Source organism: Balaenoptera physalus (genome assembly GCF_965194825.1).
Source record: "Balaenoptera physalus genome assembly, chromosome: 15".
NCBI classification, from domain to species: Eukaryota; Metazoa; Chordata; class Mammalia; order Artiodactyla; family Balaenopteridae; genus Balaenoptera; species Balaenoptera physalus.
The window spans coordinates 11,046,640-11,063,248 of NC_138894.1; the positions used below are offsets into that span (position 1 = coordinate 11,046,640).

At 38.3% G+C, this 16,609-nt stretch overlaps 1 protein-coding gene across 4 annotated transcripts in view; it reads left to right on the forward strand.

Annotated features, from left to right (window-relative positions):
* The window catches only part of TMEM131 (transmembrane protein 131), a 220,321-nt gene that overhangs the window by 120,630 nt on the left and 83,082 nt on the right, over positions 1–16,609 (forward strand). For all 4 annotated transcript variants that reach the window (XM_082427225.1, XM_082427226.1, XM_082427228.1 and 1 more), the window contains one exon: positions 1,914–2,037. In XM_082427225.1, coding sequence (XP_082283351.1) covers positions 1,914–2,037 — 124 coding nt within the window. The remainder of the gene's footprint in view (positions 1–1,913; positions 2,038–16,609) is intronic.

The window sequence follows — 16,609 nt, forward strand, 5'->3', positions numbered from 1 at the left end:
GCTCAAGTGTAGCTGATCATCAGCTTCTTACCACAGTGAGCCTTTCTGCCATCTGGGTTGAAGGGGGAGGCTTTGATTGTACCAAGGCAAGCAGGGAAGGGACTGGAGAAGAGGAGAGTTACTCCTGACTTCTCGTTGTCGGCCTGGGCTGCTCTGTGTCCCTCACTTTTCCCCACCTGCCAGTTCAGGCAGCCTTCTGTTCCCCCAAGGGTTTCTTCCTGTTTTTGGTTAATCCTTGGAATCAGGGATTAACTTCTAAAGTTTTCCAGCATTGTTGTTTGTATATGCAGCTGTTCGGGGGTGTCAGGGAGAACCAGTAACATATACTAACCAATTCACCATTTTAAAAGGAACCCAAAGCCCCTGGTTTTTTTTTTTTTTTTTTTTTAACTAGTGAAAGTTATCAGCTGTTCACTGTTTTATCAGTTTTCCAACATCATAAGTTACAAGTGATAAACTGAACTGAGGAAAAGGCAGGGGCAAAAATTCCTGAAGGACAAAAGCATGGTGGACAGTTGAACCACATATAAAATGTAATTCTGGCGCTGCATCTTCAACTGCTTAGAATTCGAGGTTTATACAGATGAAATAAAATTTCAGAAAACATAGGCCAAAATGATTGTACAAGAAGAGGACCTTGTGACAGAAGTTGTAATTGAATTAGAACATGAGGGTTTGGATTCACATAGAGGATAGGGAAGAAAACACAGAGCAAAGACATTGGTAAAGGCGTGGGGGTCATGCACATGGAACCAGCCTGACTCAGGTGGAAACATAGGGAATCACATGTGTAAGCTGATTGATTCCAGATTAGGGGAGCTGATAACCACTTCGTAACAGCAGGTGGTATTACAGAAAGAAAGAAAGGGATCTGACCGTTTTGTTCCCTGCCTGCTTCCTCACTAGATTGTAACCACTGAGGTCATGGGCGGGGGCAAGGGCGGGCAAGCTGCCCCGTGCACGCTGTCACCAGGTGCCTGGTTCTGTGCTAGACAATACGAGGAATACACAGTGCACATACAACGTAAACTTCGTCCTTAAGGTACTGATAATCTTGTTGAGGAAATAAGACAGGCGCCAATTAAGTAACTAGAGAGAACTCTGAAAAAATGTAATTTATATGCAGAATTCTCTTAAGCTGTCAAGCTAGGAAGCCTGTGCAAATATGATTAGCAACGTAAGTACTTAATGGACTACATACTGAGGAGGTTTCACTTTTAAGACAAACTATAATGTGGATGCCATGGGGAACATTAAAATGAATCTGTGGATATCAGACCTCGAGTGTGTGCTTTATACTGTTCCTTTGAAAGGGTTAGAGCAGGAACTAGAGCCAGATGGCCTGGATTCAGAGTGAGGTTCCAAGTATGACTTTAGGCAAGTTAATTAAGCTTTCTGTGCCTCGGTGTCCTCATCTATTAAATGCGTATAACAACAGCCCCTAACTCATAAGGCAGATCTGCTCACAGAACGTTGCCACTAAACTTCTTCTAAATTGAAGAACATCTATCAGTGGAATTTGGGGAGAGGAGGATAAGATTCAGAATTAGTAGAGAAGCAGGCGGTAGGTGGTATTACAGAAAGTAATAAAGGGATCTGACCGTTTTGTTCCCTGCCTCCTTCCTCACTAGATGTAAGCTTTATCCAGTTGGAGACTTGCCTCCTTACATCCCAGTACCTGGCTCAGTGTGTGACATACAGTTGGCACTCAATAGTTTTATTTGCTGAATAGCTAATGCATGCATTTTATGTGTAATTTTAGATATAAACTAATTTAATATATAATTTCATACGTTTGGGTATGTATTTGTCTAAATAATTTTGATGTTTAATTTTTTAACAACTAAAGGTTACTGCTAAAACTAGAAATTGTCTTTGAAGTATTTGTAACAGTTTTCTTTTTGTTTTTACAGACCAGTTGGAATGCCAAAAATGGAAAAAGTTTACTTACATAATCCTAGTTCTGAAGAAACTATTACTTTAGTATCAATATCTGCTACAACATCACATTTTCATGCATCATTTTTTCAAAATAGGGTAAGCATCTCTGCTGTATTTGATTTCTCTTGAGTTTGAAATTGAAATGTCTAGGTTTTTTAGTGTATAATTTTACTTTGCTATAATTAAAATCTGGTTTGAATGTTTCATATTTATTCTGGACTTTAGTTTGCCCCATTTCCTGAGAATTATCACTTCTACCCTTCAACACACATTGTTTTTCTCAACATGAAACAGCCTAACAAATCAACTTTGAAACTTAAGCACTCTGAAAAATGTAGCATTCATATATTCAGTTGGTTTTCTTGTCCTTCCTAATAATAGGTAATTCCTCAGCGTTGTGTTAGTTTTCTATTGCTGTGTAATAAGTCACCACAAACACCCACTTATTAGCACATGGTTCTGTAAGTCACAGGTCCAGTGGGTCCTTCGCTCTGAGTATCTTAAGGCTGTAACTAAGATGTGAGCTGGGCTGAGCCCTTGACTGGAGACTCAGGGGAAATCCACTCCCAGACTCATTCAAGTTGTCGGCAGAATTCAGTTCCTTGTGGTTGTAGAACTGAGGTCCCCGTTTCATTGCTGGCTGTTGGCCAGAGACCTCTCTCAGTTCCCTGAGGTACCCACACTCCTTGTCACCATCTTCAAGCCAGCACTGGTGCGTCACATCTCCCTCATGCTTCAGAAATCTGACCTCCTCTCCCACCACCAGTGGAGAAAACTCTGCTTTAATCATGTCATTGGGTCAGCATTACCTGGGTAGTCCCCTTTTTGATTAACTCACAGTCGGCTGACTAATAATCTCATTACATCTGCAAAATCCCTTTTATCAAGTAGTGCAGATCACAGGTGTGGTATCCTTCATATTCACAGTCACAGAAATTAGGGCAGGAAATTTGAGGGCCTGTTTAGGGTTCTTCCTACACAGGTGTCCTCTAAAATTTTACTTATAATCATTTTTGTAGATAGTATGCAAACTTGTTACTATAAAAAAAACTTTTATCTGGCAAAAAAAAAATCTTAATAAATTTTTGATTTGAGAGAATGCATTAAGCTTTAATATATAGGCTTCCAAAATAATTATCTAAATAGCAAATGTCAGAGGGAAGTAAATGAATGGAGCCTGATTTCCTCTTCCGAGGGTTTTCACTGACTCCTTTGAAGAGATATGACTAAATAACTAATTTTTAGCATATAAGTTTATATCAATTATTTTGATTTTTACATTTCTCCTTTCTAAAGTCCTGGCTTCATCGTACGTTGTCATTAAGTAGCAACTTCTAGGGTAAATAATGGCATATAATTTTGGCTTTTTTAAGATTTAAAACTATTTTGTAAACAAGGAATGGATATTCCTTGTTTATAATATCAGCATATTTTGATGATAAAGTTTTAATTTTCTTATACTCTTGGAAAGCATCCCTTTTCTAAAATATTTTCTAAAACAAGTTTCCCTTGAGTTATTATTTGTTTTACCTAAAAGATATTTCCACAATTTTTATAAATGTGCTGATGGTCTCAAACAGTCAAATCCCAGTGCTAAGAGAGACCTAGTCCAGTACCCTCTTTATATGAATGAAGAGCTGAACCCCAGAGGGCTTTGCCTGTGGTCATGCAGTTAGGGACAAGAGCCAAGGCGAGGGTCTAGGTCTGCTGTTGGCCTCCCCAGGGATTTGTATCTTATTAAGCTACAGGGTGGGTCATATACGTTACAGTCTGTGTATGGAGACACACTTAGGTATAAGTGGAGTCATCCAGCTTTCAGGCATTGCCAAAGTGTAGAGACATGTTGGGTTAAAAGGTAAAATAGTGAAGTGTAATGGAAACAGTTTAAAAGTAGTTCACAACTACACTACAGATTTTATTTTTACCTTGTTAACTTACTTTGCTAATTCAAGCAATGTTTTGTTGTTTCTAAACATCAAGCTTCACCCTTGGTAGAGGCCAGGGTTTTTACTTTTGTCATGTTCCTATCACAATACAAAGCAGACCAAATAAATAGCAGAGTTACAAATAGATTCTTACAGGGGCTAGCCAGGTAGATGATGCAGACCAAGTGGAATGAGGGGTGACCTGGAAGAGCACATGTCCCATCCAAAGGCACCAGCCCCCACTCGGCTCCAGCCAGTGGTGGCCATGTGGGAATGTAAGCTCATGCACAGTTCTTCTGATTTTCCAAGATGAGTCGGAAATAGGAATTTTTATAAGATAATAGCTACTGATTTTACAAATTAAAAATGAATTTGACTTTAGAAAAACAGATAGTATGGACCAAAGAAAGCTAGTTAAAGGCCACCAATTTGACATTTCTGACCTAGGCTTTCCCAGGGACTTATTTCTACAAATGAATCTTATGCAAAGGGAAGTCTTTCTGAAAACTTCTTCAAAAGATAATCTCGATCAAGGGATCAATCTAAGAAGAAGATATAACAGTTGTAAATATTTATGCACCCAACATAGGAGCACCTCAATACATAAGGCAAATGTTAACAGCCATAAAAGGGGAAATCGACAGTAACACAATCATAGTAGGGGACTTTAACACCCCACTTTCACCAATGGACAGATCATCCAAAATGAAAATAAGGAAACACAAGCTTTAAATGATACATTAAACAAGATGGACTTAATTGATATTTATAGGACATCCCATCCAAAAACAGCAGAATACACTTTCTTCTCAAGTGCTCATGGAACATTCTCCAGGATAGATCATATCTTAGGTCACAAATCAAGCCTCAGTAAATTTAAGAAAATTGAAATCGTATCAAGTATCTTTTCCGACCACAACGCTATGAGACTAGATAACAATTACAGGAAAAAATCTGTAAAAAATACAAACACATGGAGGCTAAACAATACGTTATTAAATAACCAGGAGATCGCTGAAGAAATCAAAGAGGAAATCAAAAAATACCTAGAAACAAATGACAATGAAAACACAAAGGCCCAAAACAAATGGGATGCAGCAAAAACAGTTCTAAGAGGGAAGTCTAGAGCAATACAATCCTACCTCAAGAAACAAGAAACATCTCAAATAACCTAACCTTACACCTAAAGCAATTAGAGAAAGAAGAACAAAAACACCCCAAAGTTAGGAGAAGGAAAGAAATCATAAAGATCAGATCAGAAATAAATTAAAAAGAAATGAAGGAAACAACAGCAAAGATCAATAAAACTAAAAGATGGTTCTTTCAGAAGATAAACAAAATTGATAAACCATTAGCCAGACTCATCAAGAAAAAAAGGGAGAAGACTCAAATCAATAGAATTAGAAATGAAAAAGGAGAAGTAACAACTGACACTGCAGAAATACAAAGGATCATGAGAGATTGCTACAAGCAACTCTATGCCAATAAAATGGACAACCTGGAAGAAATGGACAAATTCTTAGAAAAACACAACCTTCCAAGACTGAACCAGGAAGAAATAGAAAATACAGACAGACCAATCACAAGCACTGAAATTGAAACTGTGATTAAAAATCTTCCAACAAACAAAAGCCAAGGACCAGATGGCTTCACAGGCGAATTCTATCAAACATTTAGAGAAGAGCTAACACCTATTCTTCTCAAGCTGTTCCAAAGTATAGCAGAGGGAGGAACACTCCCAGACTCATTCTGTGAGGCCACCATCACCCTGATACCAAAACCAGGCAAAGATGTCACAGAGAAAAGAAAACTACAGGCCAGTATCACTGATGAGCATAGATGAAAAAATCCACAACAAAATACAGGTAAACAGAATCCAACAACACATTAAAAGGATTATACACCATGATCAAGTGGGGTTTACCCCAGGAATGCAAGGATTCTTCAGTATATGCAAATCAATCAATGTGATAAACCATATTAACAAATTGAAAGAGAAAAACCATATGATCATCTCAGTAGATGCAGAAAAAGCTTTTGACAAAATTCAACACCCATTTATGATGAAAACCCTCCAGAAAGTAGGCATAGAGGGAACTTTCCTCAACATAATAAAGGCCTATATGACAAACCCACAGCCAACATCATTCTCAATGGTGAAAAACTGAAACCATTTCCACTAAGATCAGGAACAAGACAAGGTTGCCCACTCTCACCACTATTATTCAACATAGTGTTGGAAGTTTTAGCCACAGCAGTCAGAGAAGAAAAAGAAATAAAAGGAATCCATATTGGGAAAGAAGAAGTAAAACTGTCACTGTTTGCAGATGACATGATAGTATACATAGAGAATCCTAAAGATGCTACCAGAAAACTACTAGAGCTAATCAATGAATTTGATAAAGTAGCAGGTTACAAAATTAATGCACAGAAATCTCTGGCATTCCTATATACTAATGATGAAAAATCTGAAAGAGAAATGAAGGAAACACTCCCATTTACCATGGCAACAAAAAGAATAAAATACCTAGGAATAAACCTACCTAAGGAGACAAAAGACCTGTATGCAGAAAACTATAAGACACTGATGAAAGAAATCAAAGATGATACAAACAGATGGAGAGATATACCATGTTCTTGGATTGGAAGAATCAACATTATGAAAATGACTCTACTACCCAAAGCAATCTACAGATTCAGTGCAATCCCTGTCAAGCTACCAATGGCATTTTTCACAGAACTAGAACAAAAAAATTCACAATGTGTATGGAAACATAAAAGACCCCGAATAGCCAAAGCAATCTTGAGAAAGAAAAACGGAGCTGGAGGAATCAGGCTCCCTGACTTCAGACTATACTACAAAGCTACAGTAGTCAAGACAGTATGATACGGGCACAAAAGCAGAAATATAGATCAATGGAACAGGATAGAAAGCCCAGAGATAGGCTTCCCTGGTGGCACAGTGGTTGAGAGTCTGCCTGCCAATGTAGGGGACACGGGTTCGAGCCCTGGTCTGGGAAGACCCCACATGCCGTGGAGCAACTGGGCCCGTGAGCCATAGCTGCTGAGCCTGTGCGTCTGGAGCCTGTGCTCTGCAACAAGAGAGGCCGCGATAGTGAGAGGCCTGCGCACCGCGATGAAGAGTAGCCCCCGCTTGCCGCAACTAGAGAAAGCCCTCGCACAGAAACGAAGACCCAACACAGCCAAAAATAAATTAATTAATTAATTAATTTAAAAAAAAAAAGCCCAGAGATAAACCCACGCATGTATGGTCACCTTATCTTTGATAAAGGAGGCAAGAGTATACAATGGAGAAAAGACAGTCTCTTCAATAAGTGGTGCTGGGAAAACTGGACAGCTACATGTAAAATTAGAACACTCCCTAACACTATGCACTAAAATAAACTCAAAATGGATTAAAGACCTAAATGTAAGGCCAGACACCATAAAACTCTTAGAGGAAAACATAGGCAGAACACTCCATGACATAATCACAGCAAGATCCTTTTTGACCCCCTCCTAGAAAAATGGAAATAAAAACAAAAATAAACAAATGGGACCTAATGAAGCTTAAAAGCTTTTACACAGCAAAGGAAACCATAAACAAGATGAAAAGACAACCCTCAGAATGGGAGAAAATATTTGCAAACGAAGCAACTGACAAAGGATTAATCTCCAAAATATATAAACAGCTCATGCAGCTCAATATCAAAAAAACAAACAGCCCAGTCCAAAAATGGGCAGAAGACCTAAATAGACATTTCTCCAGAGAAGATATATAGATTGCCAATAAACACATGAAAGGATGCTCAACATCACTAATCATTAGAGAAACGCAAATCAAAACTACAATGAGGTATCACCTCACACCAGTCAGAATGGCCATCATCAAAAAATCTACAAACAATAAATGCTGAAGAGGGTATGGAGAAAAGGGAAGCCTCTTGCACTGTTGGTGGGAATGTAAATTGATACAGCCACTATGGAGAACAGTATGGAGGTTCCTTAAAAACCTAAAAATAGAACTACCATAAGACCCAGCAATCGCACTACTGGGCCTATACCCTGAGAAAACCATAATTCAAAAAGAATCATGTACCCCAATGTTCATTGCAGCTCTATTTACAATAGCCAGGACATGGAAGCAACCTAAGTGTCCATTGACAGATGAATGGATAAAGAAGATGTGGCACATATATACAATGGAATATTACTCAGCCATTAAAAGAAACGAAATTGAGTTATTTGTAGTGAGGTGGATGGACCTAGAGTCTGTCATACAGAGTGAAGTAAGTCAGAAAGAGAAAAACAAATACCATATGCTAACACATGTATATGGAATCCAAAATAAAAATGGTTCTGAAGAACCTAGGGGCAGGACAGGAATAAAGACGCAGACATAGAGAATGGACTTGAGGACACGGGAAGGGGGAAGGGTAGGCTGGGACGAAGTGAGAGAGTGGCATGGACTTATATATACTACCAAATGTAAAATAGATAGCTAGTGGGAAGCAGCCGCGCATAGCACAGGGAGATCAGCTCGGTGCTTTGTGACCACCTAGAGGGGTGGGAGGGAGACGCAAGAGGGAGGAGATATGGGGTATATGTACATGTATAGCTGATGCAGTTTGTTATAAAGCAGAAACTAACACACCATTGTAAAGCAATTATACTCCAATAAAGGTGTTAAAAAAAAAAAGATAATCTCAATGTGTATATAGTCAAAGAACAACTTAAAAGCCAGTCTGTGTTTTCCACTATCAGGAGATAGAATTAAATAGTAAAATAATCTATACCTATCAAAATCTACATTTAGGTACTCTAGATTTAGCTTTAAAAGAGATAGCCAAAATCTATGCTACCTTAAGTTTTTTTTTTTTTTCTTATTCTTCTTCTTGCTTTTCATTTTTATTCCCTACAGTAAGATACTGACTCCAGAAGCTCAAGAAGTGGAGAGGAGAGATGGAATTAACTCTTGGGAGAAGAAATAACCTTATTTCCCCTCCACTTAATTTTATGCCCATCATAAGAGCCTTTGGGGAAAAATGAAAAGAGTTTCTCATGTCCAAGAGAGCAAAACCTTTCTGTATGTTTATCCTAACTCTAATTGCCTTGTCATCTTTAGAATTCCTGGTCAGATCATATTTCTTTGAGAGTAAAACATTTTCTGTAAGTCACTTAAGTTTTTGATTATTAACCAGTATCATCTCTACGGTAACTAACCAGTAGGAAATACAAAATAGAATAGTTATTATTTAAAAGGCCAAGTGTTACATAACTGTATTTTAACACATACACACATACAAATAATACCCCTTACTAAGGTTTTGATTTTAAGATCACCTGAAAATCAAGAACAAGGGTAATAAAAGGAATGTGGTTGTGTGACAATTTGCTTTTCTATATATAACTCCTGATAATTGTGGTTTATAATTATCTGTTGACTAAACTATAATTGTCTAATGAATTATAATTAAAATTACATAGTATTAAGACTGCAGTTTAGGCCTGTTCATCTTCATGGCTATACTGCATATTGGCCATAAAATATGTAATGTATGGCTTGTGACAAAAAATACAGATTTTTTTAATACTCTATAATAGTCAAATTTTAATTACCATAGAATTGTGGAACTGGGTACCTTATAGACATTGGTGAACAAACAAAAAGTATTTTTTCCTTGATTCTGTAGAGCCTTTTGTTTGATGACCTTTTCAGGTACATTGAAGATTAATTAGGATAAACTTTGTTTCAATCTATGGCTAAAATGAAAATGTTTTTACCCATTTATTTTAGTATGCTTAATATAGTAAACAATCTCTTCTCATAGGTTGAAAATCATTAATGAATATTAATGATTATTTTTTAATTATATGTAGAGACCTGGACATTTTTTGTTCTATTTCTGATATCCATACATGTTAATGGGAATTGAACAAATATGATATAGCAGTAGCAATGATATAGCAGGACAGCCTTTCCTTATTGAGTGTTCTTGGCTCCCATGTCAAATATTAGATAACCATATATGCAGAGGTTTATTTCTAGGCTGTCTATTTTGTTCCACTGGTCTACATGTTTTATTTTTATGCCAGAACCATACTGTTTTAATTTCTGTAGCTTTATAGTATGGTTCGAAAGCAGGAAGTTTGCTGCCTCCAGTTTTGTTGTTCTTATGATTGTTTTGTGTTTCTATACACATTTTAGGTTTGTTTTATCTCTGTTAAAAATGCCATTGGGATTTTGATAAGATTGCATTGAATCTGTAGATGAGTTTGCTTAGTATGGATATTTTAAAAATATAATTCTTCTGAGCCGTGAATAAAGGATATCTTTCCATTTGTCTTTTTCAATTTCTTTTATCAGGGTCTTAACAGTTTTCATTATACAGGATCTTTTGCCTCCTTGGATAAATTTATTACTAAGTATTTTATTGTTTTTGATGATATTGTGAGTAGAATCGTTTTTTTTTTAATTTTTCAGATGTTTCATGGTTAGTGTATAGCAACACAACTGGTTTCTGTGTGTTGATTTTATATCCTATAACTTTACAGAATTTTTTGATTAGTTCCAACAGTTTTTTGGTTAAGTCTTCAGGATTTTCTATATATAAGATCATATCACCTGCAAATAATGACAACTTTTCCTTTCCACTTCTGATGCCTTTTATTTCTTTGTCTTGCCTTAATTGCTTTAACTTAGACCTTCCAGTACTGTGTTGAATAAGAGTGGTGAGAGTGGGCACCCTTGTCTTGTTTCTGATTTTAAAGGAAAGCTTTCAAATTTTTATCATTGAATGTGATGTTAGCTTTGTGTGTTTGTATATGGTCTTTATTATGTTGAGGTGTGCTCCATCTATACCCAATCAGTTGAAGGTTTTTATCATGAAAAGATGCCGTATTTTGTCAAATCCTTTTTTATTGTGTTGCTGAATTCACTTTGCTAATAGTTTTTGAGAACTTTTGCATCTGTATTCATCAGGGATATTGTTTATAGTTTTCTTGTAGTGTCCTTGTCTGGCTTTGGTATCAAGGTAATGCTGACCTCATAAAATGAGTTTGGAAGTGTTCCCTTCTCTTACTTTTTGGAAGAGTTTGAGAAAGATTGACATTAATTCTTCCTTAAGTATTTGATAGAATTCACAAGTGAAGCCATCTGGTCCTGGAGTTTTCTGTTTTGGGCGGTTTTTGGTTACTGAGTCAATCTCCGAACTCATTATTGATCTATCGAGATTTTCTGTTTCTTCCTGATTCAGTCTTGGTATGTTGTGTGTTTCTAGGAATTAATCCATTTCTTCTAGGTTATCCAGCTTGTTGGCATAGAATTGCTCATACTGGTATCTTATGATCCTGTGTATTTCTGTAGTATGTCTTCTCTTTCATTTCTGATTTTATTTATTTGAGTCTTCTTTTTTCTTGGTTAGTGTGGCTCTTGATCTGTCAATTTTGTTTATCTTTTTGAAAAACCGGCTCTTAGTTTTGTTGATTTTTTTTTTTCTATTGTTTTTCTGGCCTCTGTTGCAGTTTATTTCCATTTTGACCTTCGTTATTTCTGTCCTGCAAACTTTGGGCTTAATTTGTTCTTTTTCTAGTTCTTTGATGTGTGAAGTTAGAATGTTTATTTAAGATCCTTCTGTTTTCTTAAAATATGCATTTATTACTATAAACTAAGTTTATCCTTCTCAGAATTGCTTTTGCATCATTCCGTAGATTTTGGTATGTTTTGTTTCCATTTTCATTTGTTCAATGTTATTTTTTATTTCTCTTTTGATTTCTTCTTTGACCCATTGGTTGTTCAAGAGAATGTTGTTTAATTGCCACATAATTGTAGAGTTTCCAGCTTTCTTCTTGTTGATTTCTAGTTTAATACCACTGTGGTCTGAAAAAAATACTTGATATGATTTCAAACTTATTCTTCTCTATGTGCACTTGAGAAGAATATGTATTTGCTGCTATAGGATGGAATGACCTATAAATGTCTGTTAGGTCCATTTGGTCTAATATATGGTTCAAGTCCAGTGTTTCCTTGTTGATGTTCTGTCTGGATGATCTATCCATTGCTGAAAGTGGGATATCAAAGTCCCCTACTATTATTGTATTCTTGTCTATTTCTCCCTTCAAACCTGTTGATATTTGTTAATATATTTAGGTTCTCCAATGTTAGTGCATATATATTTTTAATTATTACATCTTCTTGATGAATTGACCCCTTTATTATTATATAATGACCTTTTTGTCTCTTGTTACCATTTTTTACTTAAAGTCTATTTTGTCTAATATAAGTATAGCTAACCCCATTTTCCTTTGGTTTCCACTTGCATTGAATTTCTTTTTTTTTCTTATTTATTTATTTATTTATTTGGCTGTGTTGGGTCTTCATTGCTGTGCGCGGGCTTTCTCTAGTTTTGGCGAGTGGGGGCTGCTCTTTGTTGCCATGCACGGGCTCCCCATTGCGGTGGCTTCTCTTGTTGTGCAGCATGGGCTCTAGGCACGTGGGCTTCAATAGTTGTGGCACGTGGGCTCAGTAGTTGTGGCTCGCGAGCTCTAGAGCGCAGGCTCAGTAGTTGTGGCACACAGGCTTAGTTGCTCCGCGGCATGTGGGATCTTCCTGGACCAGGGCTCGAACCCATGTCCCCTGCATTGGCAGGCGGATTCTTAACCACTGTGCCAGCAGGGAAGTCCTGAATTTCTTTTTGTATCCCTTCACTTTGAGCCCATGTGTTTCCTTAAATCTGAAGTGAGTCTTGGAGGCAACATATAGTTGGGTCTTGTTTTTTTTATCCATCCAGCCTCTCTGTGCCTTTGATTGGTGAATTCAATCCATTTGCATTAGAGTAATTATTGATATGTAAGGACTTCCCAGCACCATCTCATTAGTGGCTTTCTGTTTGTTTTATATTTCCATTGTTTCCTTTCCCCTCTGTTTCTGCCTGCCTTTGTAAATTGGTGATTTTCCATGGTGTTATATTCTGTTTCCCCTCTCTTTACCTTCTGTGAATCTACTCTAGGTTTTTGCTTTTTGGTACCATGAGGCTTACATAAAATATCTTTAGATAAAACGGTCCATTTTACATTGATAACAACTTAATTTTGATGTCATGCAAAAGTTTTACCCTTTTACTCCCTCCCTTTAATGTGTTTTGGTGTCATTATTTACCTTTTTTTATATTGTGTAATCATTAACAAATTATAGTCACTGTAATTATTTTTAATAATCTTCTCCTTAAACCTTATCTGTAGTTAAGTGGTTAACACACCATCCTATTACAGAATTAAGTTTTCTGTGTCTGATTGTACATATACCTTTACTAGAGTGTTGTATACTTTTGTATGTTTTCATGTTGCTGATTAGCATCTTTTGATTTCAGCTTGAAGAACTCTTTTCAGAATTTCTTGCAAGGCAGGTGTAGGGGTGATGAAATCCCTCAGATTTTGTTTGTCTGGGAAAGTATTTCTCCTTCATATCTGAAGTATAACTTTGCTGAATAGAGTATTTTTGGCTGGCAGGTTTTTTTTCAACACTTTGATTTGTCATTCCACTGTCTCCTTGTCAGTAGGGTCTCTGCTGAGAAATTGCTGATTGCCTAATGTGTTTTCTTTGTAGGTTACAATCTTTTTTTCTCTGACTGCTTTTAGGATTCTCTCTTTATCTTTGATTTTTGACACATTCATTATAATACCTCTTGGAGAAAGGCTTTCTGCATTTAGATAATAGGGTAATCTGTTAGCTTCGTGAACTTGGATGTCCAAGTCTCTCCCCAGGTTTGGGAAGTGCTCAGCTATTATTTCTTTAAATAAGTTTTCTGCTCCCTTTCCCCTCTCTTCTCCTTCTGGAGCTCTGATTATTCTAATATTTTTTGATGGAACTCCATAGATCACATAGGCTTTCTTCACTCTTTTTCATTCCTTTTTTCTTTGTTCTGTGCTGTGTTATTTCAAAATTCCTGCCCTCTAGCTCACTTATTCTGTTTTCCATTTTATCTAACCTACTGCAGATGCTCTCCGTTGCATTTTTCATTTCATTGATTGAAATCTTTAGCTCCAGAATTTCTGTTTGGTTCTTTTTTGTGATTTCTTTCTCTTTGGTAAATATCTCATTTTGATCATGTATTTTTTTTAATTTACTTATTTTATTTATTTGTTTTTGGCTGCCTTGGGTCTTCGTTGCTGCGTGCGGGCTTTCTCTAGTTGCGGCGAGCGGGGGCTACTCTTCGTTGCCATGCGCAGGCTTCTCATTGCGGTGGCTTCTCTCATTGCGGAGCATGGGCTCTAGGCGCGCAGGCTTCAGTAGTTGTGGCACGTGGGCTCAGTAGTTGTGGCTCATGGGCTCTAGAACACAGGCTCAGTAGTTGTGGTGCACAGGCTTAGCTGCTCCACGGCATGTGGGACCTTCCCAGACCAGGGCTTGAACCCATGTCCCCTGCATTGGCATGCGGATTCTTAACCACTGTGCCACCATGGAAGCCTGATCATGTATGTTTTTGAGATTTTGTTGGATTATCTTTCTGAGTTTTCTTGTAGCCTGTTGAGTTTCTTCAAAACAGCTACTTTGAATCTTTTATCACCTAGACCACAAAATTCTGTAACTTTGAGCTCAGTTGTTGAATTACTGTTCTTTTGGTGATGACATGTTTCTTTGATTTTTCACATTCCTTACAGTTTTGTGTCGCTGCTTTTACATTTGAAGTAGCAGTCACCTCCTTAAATCTTTACTAGTTGGCTTCAAATGGGGTGTACTGTTTATTGGTGCTGTTATATGTCTAGGGTTTTTCAGAAGGTGGTGGTGCTATAGCTCAAGTTTGCTTTCTCCGTTGCCCACGTGTCCTGGTATGTTTTTCTGATAGCAGTCCATGTACCGGCCTTGCTCTTGTTCACTTGGGAATGCACACAAGGAGCCGTCTGAAGAGTTGGGGGAGGTGTGGATTTAGCTCTTGGGGCATTGGGGGTGCCTGCAGACCTAGTGGGGAGATCCTCCAGTGAGATACTCCAGAGACTCCTGGATGAACTTCCTGCTGAAGTCCTGAGCACAGTCAGCAGGAACTGCCTACCTTTAATGCCCTTTGATATTTTTATCTGCCTCTTTCCTGATCTCCTACCTTCCCCCAGTTATGAAAGTCCCACCTCAGTACTCTGGGTGCTAGTGGAGAGAAACAGGATTCCCAGCCACGTCCTGCACAGCCGGAGGAGTTGGGCACTCACTCACTGCTCTCCTCCCCCCACCCCCTCATCCCTGCCCAGGAGAGGTCACCATCCCATGCAGTGTTGCCTTAGCATGGGTGGGGGAGTTGGCCCTGGGAAAATTCCTTTTACTGTCTTCACTGCAACCAAACTCTTTTTTTTTTTTTTTTTCCCTTCCAGTGGCATGCTGGAATATCTCCTTGGGAAAGGTAGACTTCTGCAAATTATCTCTTGTCCATCAGTATTTGCCCAGGTCAGCACTCTCCAGGTTTTTTCCCAGCTGCAGTGAGAGGGGTTGGGGCAGGTTCATTTGTCCCACGGCCTGTACAGAAGTCTGTCCACCTGTTTCCAGATGCACAGGTGGGCAAGACAGCTCCCAGATCCTCAGGCGTACGGAGCTGGATTCCACAAGTCCCACAGAGGCACTTCTGTTTGTAGATGGATATCTAACCCGTTGTTTTAAAAGGAGGACAAAAAGGAGGAATGTCTTACACCACCATGATGCTGACGTCACTCCTCCAGTTTTAAATAGGATGGTCAGAGTAGACTTCATTCAGAGGGTGACATTTGAACAGACTTGACGGAGGTAAGGGAGAAGACTGTAGGGAGGGAAATGGAATATATGGAAGAAGAACATTCCAGACAGAGGGTTCAGGCAGTAAGGTCTCCAATGTGGAAACATGACTGGTGTGCAAAGGGGACAGTGTAGCTAGACCAGAGTGAGCAAGGGTGAGAGGAGAAGTAAAGGGAGGTGGGAAGGGACAGACTGTGAAGGGTCTTAGAAGCTGTGATAAGGATTTGGGCTCTTATCCTGATTGAAATGGGAGGCCATCACAGATTTTGAGCAGAGGAATGAATGATAGCTTATGTTTTATAAGGATCACTGTTTTATCAGAAATAGACTGAAGAAGGGTAAGGGGAGAATCGGGGACACTAGTTACCTTGGCTGTTGCAGGACTTCAGGGCAGCATTACTCTGAGCAGAGTGAAGAAGTGAAGAAAGCTGCATTTGGGATATATTTTCAAGATGGGAATAGGATTTTCTGAGGTGGGATTGAGAGAAAGAATAGTCAAGATGGACTCCAGAGTTTTTGTCCTGAGCAGCTAGGAGGACGGAGTTGCCATCAGCTGAGATGGAAAAGGCTGAGGGGGGGGTAGGTTTCGGGAGTGTGGTCAGTAGTTCAATTTTGGATGTGTTAGATTTGGCATGTCTCCTAGACGTCCAGCTGGGGGTGCCAAGTAGGCAATTGAAGTCTGGTGTATGAGGGAAAGGACTAGACTCAAAATAGAAGTAAAGATGAGAATCCATGGCCCCGGGTGAGATCACCAGGGGAGCAAAAGGCCAGGGACTCTGATCTATGGTACAAATACGTGAGACTTTGCTGCAGATAATTTAAAACTAAAGTTAGCACGCCTTGTGTCGTCGTCTTCATTACTTTTTCCTACTGTTTTCTTTTTTTTTTTTAATCAAACTAAATTTATTTTATTTAGGAAGTTTGTTGTACCAGAGGGAACAAAATGATGAATTGTAGCAAATCTGATGAATTCTTATGGGAAGATTACATT